At 43.9% G+C, this 10000-nt stretch overlaps 1 protein-coding gene across 1 annotated transcript in view; it reads right to left on the bottom strand.

Annotated features, from left to right (window-relative positions):
- LOC124010711 (glutamate receptor ionotropic, NMDA 3B-like) overlaps positions 1 to 10000 on the bottom strand; it is a 75290-nt gene that overhangs the window by 22143 nt on the left and 43147 nt on the right. The window contains exons 3-5 of the mRNA XM_046323360.1: positions 8409 to 8467; positions 7829 to 8150; positions 7556 to 7728 (exon numbers count right to left, since the gene is read on the bottom strand). Of these exons, the coding sequence (XP_046179316.1) occupies positions 7556 to 7728; positions 7829 to 8150; positions 8409 to 8467 (554 nt within the window). The remainder of the gene's footprint in view (positions 1 to 7555; positions 7729 to 7828; positions 8151 to 8408; positions 8468 to 10000) is intronic.

Here is a 10000-nt window from a genome sequence, read left to right as displayed (position 1 = left end):
ATGCAGGGATCATTGGCTTAAGTCTGCAAGTTTGAATGGTTCATTAAAACTCCTAAAACTGTTTCACATTTCAAAGTGTGTGTGTGTGTGTGTGTGTGTGTGTGTGTGTGTGTGTGTGTGTGTGTGTGTGTGTGTGTGTGTGTGTGTGTGTGTGTGTGTGTGTGTGTGTGTGTGTGTGTGTGTGTGTGTGTGTGTGTGTGTGTGTGTGTGTGTGTGTAACTGGAGAGTGTGTGTGACTGATGGTGACTTCCTTCCATTAACTCTGACAGCAGAGGAGGAAACATTAAAACTATGAATTAATACTAAGGTCGTTAACCCACTTCTACCCTCCACTCTGCACTGAATATCAATGTACCTATAGAGTGTGTGTCCTGTTTACAGCCCAACTGACTCATCAGATGTCAGACTGGTTACAGACCCCCCCCCTCTCTCTATCTCTCTGTCCTTCTTGCTCTCTCTCTCTCTCTCTATCTCTCTGTCCTTCTTGCTCTCTCTCTCTCTTCAGTTGATTTGGCAGCTGTGTCTATTGAAGAGCTGTATGGTCGATCTCACTTAGATAACAACACCCTGTTTTATCTCCTCTCCTCCTTTCCCCTTTCCCCTCCTTATCTTCTCCTCTCTCCTTTCCTCTCCCCCTCTCTCCTTTATTCACTCTGTTCCTTGTCTCCTCACTCCGTTCCTCTCCTCTTCTCTCCTTCCCTCTCCTCCTCTCTCCTTTACTCACTCCATTCCTCTGCTCCTCTCTCCTTTCCTCTCCTCCTCTCTCCTTTACTCACTCCATTCCTCTGCTCCTCTCTCCTTTCCTCTCCTCCTCTCTCCTTTCCTGTCCTCCTCTCTACTTTACTCACTCCGTTCCTCGTCTCCTCACTCCGTTCCTCGTCTCCTCACTCCGTTCCTCTCCTCCTCTCTCCTTTCCTCTCCTTCTCTCTCCTTTCCTCTCCTCCTCTCTCCTTTCCTCTCCTCGTCTTCTCCTCACTCCGTTCCTCTCCTCCTCTCTCCTTTCCTCTCCTCCTCTCTCCATTCCTCTCCTCCTCTCTCCTTTCCTCTCCTCCTCTCTCCTTTCCTCTCCTCCTCTCTCCGTTCCTCTCCTGCTCTCTCCTTTCCTCTCCTCATCTTCTCCTCTCTCCTTTCCTCTTCCCCTCTCTCCACGTTACTCACTCCGTTCCTCGTCTCCTCGCTCCTTTCCTCTCCTCCTCTCTCCTTTCCTCTCCTCCTCTCTCCTTTCCTCTCCTCCTCTCTCCTTCTCTCTCCTCCTCACTACTTTACTCACTCCGTTCCTCGTCTCCTCACTCCGTTCCTCTCCTCCTCTCTCCTTTCGTCTCCTCCTCTCTCCTTTCCTCTCCTTCCTCTCTGTCTCCTCTCTCCTTTCCTCTCCTCCTCTCTCCTTCCTCTCCTTCTCCTCTTTCACCCCACTCCATAATGTGGGTAGAAGTGTTGTAGGGGAATAGGCTCTGTCTAGGTAAAGCTGTCAGACAGAACACTGGCTCTATCTATGTAAAGCTGTCAGACAGAACACTGGCTCTATCTATGTAAAGCTGTCAGACAGAACACTGGCTCTATCTATGTAAAGCTGTCAGACAGAACACTGGTTCTATCTATGTAAAGATGTCAGACAGAACACAGGTTCTATCTATGTAAAGCTGTCAGACAGAACATTGGTTCTATCTATGTAAAGCTGTCAGACAGAACACTGGCTCTATCTATGTAAAGCTGTCAGACATAACACTGGTTCTATCTATGTAAAGATGTCAGACAGAACACAGGTTCTATCTATGTAAAGCTGTCAGACAGAACACTGGCTCTATCTATGTAAAGATGTCAGACAGAACACTGGCTCTATCTAGGTAAAGATGTCAGACAGAACACTGGCTCTATCTAGGTAAAGATGTCAGACAGAACACTGGCTCTATCTAGGTAAAGATGTCACAAACAACACTGGCTCTATCTAGGTAAAGATGTCACAAACAACACTGGCTCTATCTAGGTAAAGATGTCAGACAGAACACTGGTTCTATCTATGTAAAGATGTCACAAACAACACTGGCTCTATCTAGGTAAAGATGTCACAAACAACACTGGCTCTATCTAGGTAAAGATGTCACAAACAACACTGGCTCTATCTAGGTAAAGATGTCACAAACAACACTGGCTCTATCTAGGTAAAGATGTCACGAACAACACTGGCTCTATCTAGGTAAAGATGTCAAAGAACACTGGCTCTATCTAAAAGATGTCACAAACAACACTCTAGGTAAAGATGTCACAAAACAACACTGGCTCTATCTAGGTAAAGATGTCACAAACAACACTGGCTCTATCTAGGTAAAGATGTCACAAACAACACTGGCTCTATCTAGGTAAAGATGTCACAAACAACACTGGCTCTATCTAGGTAAAGATGTCACAAACAACACTGGCTCTATCTAGGTAAAGATGTCACAAACAACACTGGCTCTATCTAGGTAAAGATGTCACAAACAACACTGGCTCTATCTAGGTAAAGATGTCACAAACAACACTGGCTCTATCTAGGTAAAGATGTCAAAGATGTCACGAACAACACTGGCTCTATCTAGGTAACAACACTGGCTCTATCTAGGTAAAGATGTCACAAACAACACTGGCTCTATCTAGGTAAAGATGTCACAAACAACACTGGCTCTATCTAGGTAAAGATGTCACAAACAACACTGGCTCTATCTAGGTAAAGATGTCACAAACAACACTGGCTCTATCTAGGTAAAGATGTCACAAACAACACTGGCTCTATATATGTAAAGATGTCACTAGGAACAACACTGGCTCTATCTATGTAAAGATGTCACAAACAACACTGGCTCTATATATGTAAAGATGTCACAAACAACACTGGCTCTATCTATAAAGATGTAAAGATGTCACAAACAACACTGGCTCTATCTATGTAAAGATGTCACAAACAACACTGGCTCTATATATGTAAAGATGTCACTATGTAACAACACTGGCTCTATCTAGGTAAAGATGTCACAAACAACACTGGTTCTATATATGTAAAGATGTCACAAACAACAACAACACTGGCTCTATCTATGTAAAGATGTCACAAACAACACTGGCTCTATCTATATGTAAAGATGTCATCTAGAAAGATGTCAACACTGGCTCTATCTATGTAAAGATGTCACAAACAACACTGGCTCTATCTATGTAAAGATGTCATCAAACAACACTGGTTCTATCTAGGTAAAGATGTCACAAACAACTCTATCTAGGTAAAGATGGCTCTATCTATGTAAAGATGTCAGACAGAACACTGGTTCTATCTATAAAGTAAAGCTGTCAGACATAACACTGGTTCTATCTATGTAAAGCTGTCAGACATAACACTGGTTCTATCTATCTAGGTAAAGCTGTCAGACATAACACTGGTTCTATCTATGTAAAGATGTCAGACAGAACACTGGCTCTATCTATGTAAAGCTGTCAGACAGAACACTGGCTCTATCTATGTAAAGATGTCAGACAGAACACTGGCTCTATCTAGGTAAAGATGTCAGACAGAACACTGGCTCTATCTAGGTAAAGATGTCAGACAGAACACTGGCTCTATCTAGGTAAAGATGTCACAAACAACACTGGCTCTATCTATGTAAAGATGTCAGACAGAACACTGGTTCTATCTATGTAAAGATGTCACAAACAACACTGGCTCTATCTAGGTAAAGATGTCAGACAGAACACTGGTTCTATCTATGTAAAGATGTCACAAACAACACTGGCTCTATCTAGGTAAAGATGTCACAAACAACACTGGCTCTCTATCTATCTATGTAAAGATGTCACAAACAACACTGGCTCTATCTAGGTAAAGATGTCACAAACAACACTGGCTCTATCTAGGTAAAGATGTCACAAACAACACTGGCTCTATCTAGGTAAAGATGTCAAACAACAGATCTAGTGTCAAAGAACACTGGCTCACAGAAACACTGGCTCTATCTAGGTAAAGATGTCACAAACAACACTGGCTCTATCTAGGTAAAGATGTCACAAACAACACTGGCTCTATCTAGGTAAAGATGTCACAAACAACACTGGCTCTATCTAGGTAAAGATGTCATCTAGGTAAAGATGTCACAAACAACACTGGCTCTATCTAGGTAAAGATGTCACAAACAACACTGGCTCTATCTAGGTAAAGATGTCACAAACAACACTGGCTCTATCTAGGTAAAGATGTCACAAACAACACTGGCTCTATCTAGGTAAAGATGTCACAAACAACACTGGCTCTATCTAGGTAAAGATGTCACAAACAACACTGGCTCTATCTAGGTAAAGATGTCACAAACAACACTGGCTCTATCTAGGTAAAGATGTCACAAACAACACTGGCTCTATCTAGGTAAAGATGTCACAAACAACACTGGCTCTATCTAGGTAAAGATGTCACAAACAACACTGGCTCTATCTAGGTAAAGATGTCACAAACAACACTGGCTCTATCTAGGTAAAGATGTCACAAACAACACTGGCTCTATCTATGTAAAGATGTCAGACAGAACACTGGTTCTATCTAAAAGATAAAGATGTCAGACAGAACACTGGCTCTATCTAGGTAAAGGTGTCACAAACAGCATTGGCTCTATCTAGGTAAAGATGTCACAAACAACACTGGCTCTATCTAGGTAAAGATGTCACAAACAACACTGGCTCTATCTAGGTAAAGATGTCACAAACAACACTGGCTCTATCTAGGTAAAGATGTCACAAACAACACTGGCTCTATCTAGGTAAAGATGTCACAAACAGCATTGGCTCTATCTAGGTAAAGATGTCACAAACAACACTGGCTCTATCTAGGTAAAGATGTCACAAACAACACTGGCTCTATCTATGTAAAGCTGTCAGACAGAACACTGGTTCTATCTAGGTAAAGATGTCAGACAGAACACTGGCTCTATCTAGGTAAAGATGTCACAAGCAACACTGGCTCTATCTAGGTAAAGATGTCACAAACAGCATTGGCTCTATCTAGGTAAAGATGTCACAAACAACACTGGCTCTATCTAGGTAAAGATGTCACAAACAACACTGGTTCTATCTAGGTAAAGCTGTCAGACAGAACACTGGTTCTATCTAGGTAAAGATGTCACAAACAACACTGGCTCTATCTAGGTAAAGCTGTCAGACAGAACTATGGTTCTATCTAGGTAAAGATGTCACAAACAACACTGGCTCTATCTAGGTAAAGCTGTCAGACAGAACACTGGTTCTATCTAGGTAAAGATGTCACAAACAACACTGGCTCTATCTAGGTAAAGCTGTCAGACAGAACACTGGTTCTATCTAGGTAAAGATGTCACAAACAACACTGGCTCTATCTAGGTAAAGCTGTCAGACAGAACTATGGCTCTATCTAGGTAAAGATGTCACAAACAACACTGGCTCTATCTAGGTAAAGATGTCACAAACAACACTGGCTCTATCTAGGTAAAGATGTCACAAACAACACTGGCTCTATCTAGGTAAAGATGTCACAAACAACACTGGCTCTATCTAGGTAAAGATGTCACAAACAACACTGGCTCTATCTAGGTAAAGATGTCACAAACAACACTGGCTCTATCTATGTAAAGCTGTCAGACAGAACACTGGTTCTATCTAGGTAAAGATGTCACAAACAACACTGGCTCTATCTAGGTAAAGATGTCACAAACAACACTGGCTCTATCTAGGTAAAGATGTCACAAACAACACTGGTTCTATCTAGGTAAAGATGTCACAAACAACACTGGCTCTATCTAGGTAAAGCTGTCAGACAGAACACTGGTTCTATCTAGGTAAAGATGTCACAAACAACACTGGCTCTATCTAGGTAAAGCTGTCAGACAGAACTATGGTTCTATCTAGGTAAAGATGTCACAAACAACACTGGCTCTATCTAGGTAAAGCTGTCAGACAGAACACTGGTTCTATCTAGGTAAAGATGTCACAAACAACACTGGCTCTATCTAGGTAAAGCTGTCAGACAGAACACTGGTTCTATCTAGGTAAAGATGTCACAAACAACACTGGCTCTATCTAGGTAAAGCTGTCAGACAGAACTATGGCTCTATCTAGGTAAAGATGTCACAAACAACACTGGCTCTATCTAGGTAAAGATGTCACAAACAACACTGGCTCTATCTAGGTAAAGATGTCACAAACAACACTGGCTCTATCTAGGTAAAGATGTCACAAACAACACTGGCTCTATCTAGGTAAAGATGTCACAAACAACACTGGCTCTATCTATGTAAAGCTGTCAGACAGAACACTGGTTCTATCTAGGTAAAGATGTCACAAACAACACTGGCTCTATCTAGGTAAAGATGTCACAAACAGCATTGGCTCTATCTAGGTAAAGATGTCACAAACAACACTGGCTCTATCTAGGTAAAGATGTCACAAACAACACTGGTTCTATCTAGGTAAAGATGTCACAAACAACACTGGCTCTATCTAGGTAAAGCTGTCAGACAGAACACTGGTTCTATCTAGGTAAAGATGTCACAAACAACACTGGCTCTATCTAGGTAAAGCTGTCAGACAGAACTATGGTTCTATCTAGGTAAAGATGTCACAAACAACACTGGCTCTATCTAGGTAAAGCTGTCAGACAGAACACTGGTTCTATCTAGGTAAAGATGTCACAAACAACACTGGCTCTATCTAGGTAAAGCTGTCAGACAGAACTATGGCTCTATCTATGTAACGATGTCAGACAGAACTCTGGCTCTATCTATGTAACGATGTCAGACAGAACACTGGCTCTATCTATGTAACGATGTCAGACAGAACACTGGCTCTATCTATGTAATGATGTCAGACAGAACACTGGCTCTATCTATGTAACGATGTCAGACAGAACACTGGCTCTATCTATGTAACGATGTCAGACAGAACACTGGTTCTATCTAGGTAAAGATGTCACAAACAACACTGGCTCTATCTATGTAAAGCTGTCAGACAGAACACTGGCTCTATCTATGTAAAGCTGTCAGACAGAACACTGGCTCTATCTATGTAACGATGTCAGACAGAACACTGGCTCTATCTATGTAACGATGTCAGACAGAACACTGGCTCTATCTATGTAACGATGTCAGACAGAACACTGGCTCTATCTATGTAAAGCTGTCAGACAGAACACTGGCTCTATCTATGTAAAGCTGTCAGACAGAACACTGGCTCTATCTATGTAAAGCTGTCAGACAGAACACTGGCTCTATCTAGGTAAAGCTGTCAGACAGAACACTGGCTCCATCTATGTAAAGCTGTCAGACACACCGCTATCCCTGTCTTTGTAATGGTGTCAATAAAGCTTTGTATAGCTGTCTAAAGATAATCTAGCCACAGTCCCAAGCCTTCAGTCTATCAACAGTTTGTCCAGGTCTGTCTGTTTATTCTCAGGCTTGGCATGGATTATAAATGGGACAGGTCCTCTCAGACTCCATTCTATCATCTGGTGCCAATGGCTGGAGGAGGGGAGATAAATGTGTATATTTGTGTGTGTGTACAATATATCTACCTGGCCAGGTACTGTCCAGAAGAGGGCACTTCCTCTTTGTTAGGTTTGTCGTAACAGTTGACCAGGTTCTGGATCAGAGCCAGGTCTGCCCTCACCTCACTGGCCGAAGTCACCGCCTGGCCAATCAACCGCAGTGCGTCTCGGATGTAGAAGGTGATGGGTTTACGACCCACCTAGACACATACACACACTTTTAAATGAGTTTTCAAAGGTCAAATAAAATAAACCAATCTGCCAATCAATGATTGAATAAATCAACCAATTAATAGTCACCTCTCCATAAGCCAATAGGCCGAGGGGCCCGCCCAGCGAGAGGAGAGAGTCAGGTGACAGAGGGTTACCCATAATCCACTGCAGCGCGGGGAGCGAGGGAGCGAGACGCTGGGCGCAGCGGAGGACAGAAGAGAGACATTCTGGGTCGGAACCAAGGATGACCACAGAGGAGAGAGGAGAGGCGGAGCGAAGAAGACGACGGGAGAGGAGAGACAAGACCTCAGCTTCCCTCTTGTCTTCTCTGGTCTCATCACCTGTTTCGTCACTTCTCTCAGCCCCTCTTCCCTCCTCCCCTTTCTCCTCCCTCCTCTCCTCCTTCCCTCTCTCCTCCCTCCTCTCCTCCTTTCCTCTCTCCTCCCTCCTCTCCTCCCCTCCTATATGTGTAAGGTTGATGATATCCAGTAGATTCCAGCTTGTTGCTTTCTGTGTCTCTAGATGTTTCAGTAGTCCCTCCCCCCTCTCCTCCCTTCCAGGACACACCACAGCGACTCCCCCTCTACCCCCTTCCTGACCCCTGCCTCCCCCCTCTCTTCTCCCTTCACCCTCTGTCTCCCCCTCTACCCCCTGGAGAACAGAGAGCAGAAGGTTGGCCAGGCAAGAAGGTGGAACACGAACTGACATTTGGAGATGGAACCGGTTCTAGGGGGAGAGAGAGAGAACAGAATGTTACTACAATCAAACCATTCTGCAAGACTTTCATAGAGTGATGTTCATAAATCTTGAATGTTGTTGAATGGAGTGAAAGGCCCCTGAGTGAGCTACCTGTGCTCCCTTCTTCCAGACTCTACTTTCCAACCATGTCTTGTTGCTTTACGCCTACAGGCAAAGTCAATGGTATGTTGCATATGTATACAGGGTCTATGGGTTCAGTAAGGAACACATACACACACCTTATGAATGTAGACAGAGCGAGGAAATCTGCTAGATGTCTCCAGAGACACGACTGATTTAATACAGTATATATACATATACTCATGGGGGGTGTACAGGTCTGAATTAATACAGTATATATACATATACTCATGGGGGGTGTACAGGTCTGAATTAATACAGTATATATACATATACTCATGGGGGGTGTACAGGTCTGAATTAATACAGTATATATACATATACTCATGGGGGGTGTACAGGTCTGAATTAATACAGTATATATACATATACTCATGGGGGGTGTACAGGTCTGAATTAATATAGTATATATACATATACTCATGGGGGGTGTACAGGTCTGAATTAATACAGTATATATACATATACTCATGGGGGGTGTACAGGTCTGAATTAATACAGTATATATACATATACTCATGGGGGGTGTACAGGTCTGAATTAATACAGTATTTTACATATACTCATGGGGGGTGCACAGGTCTGAATTAATACAGTATTTTACATATACTCATGGGGGGTGTACAGGTGTATGTGTTTGTGTGTGTGTGTGTGTGTGCGTGCGTGTGTGTGTGGTTTTGTGTGTGTGTGTGTGTGTGTGTGTGTGTGTGTGTGTGTGTGTGTGTGTGTGTGTGTGTGTGTGTGTGTGTGTGTGTGTGTGTGTGTGTGTGTGTGTGTGTGTGTGTGTGTGTGAGGTACCATAGTGTTTGAACTCAGCAGAGGTGTGGGGGTTGTACAAAAAGTTGGTGGCTCGGTGTGGGGTGGAACAGTGTGTGAAAAATAGAAAGAGAGGGTGGAGGGATGGAGAGATGGAGGAATGGTAGGGATGGAGAGATGGAGGGATGGGAGGGTGGAGGCATGGAGGAATGGGAGGGATGAGAGATGGAGAGATGGAGGGATGGGAGGGTGGAGGGATGGACGGATGTGAGGGATGAGAGATGGAGGGATGGGAGGGTGGAGGGATGGAGAGATGGAGGGTGAAGGGATGGAGGAATGGGAGGGATGGAGAGATGGAGGGATGGAGAGATGGAGGGATGGGAGGGTGGAGGGATAGAGAGATGGAGGGATGGGAGGGTGGAGGGGTGGAGTAATAGGAGGGATGGAGAGATGGAGGGATGGAGAGATGGAGGGATGGAGAGATGGAGGGATGAGGGATGGGAGGGTGGAGGGATGGAGGAACAGGAGGGATGGGAGGATGGGAGGGTGGAGGGATGGAGGAAAGGGAGGGATGGAGAGATGGAGGGATGGAGGGATGGGAGGGTGGAGGAATAGGAGGGATGG

Source organism: Oncorhynchus gorbuscha, linkage group LG23, assembly GCF_021184085.1.
Source record: "Oncorhynchus gorbuscha isolate QuinsamMale2020 ecotype Even-year linkage group LG23, OgorEven_v1.0, whole genome shotgun sequence".
Lineage (NCBI taxonomy): Eukaryota > Metazoa > Chordata > Actinopteri > Salmoniformes > Salmonidae > Oncorhynchus > Oncorhynchus gorbuscha.
This window is presented reverse-complemented; position numbering and strand designations above follow the sequence as displayed.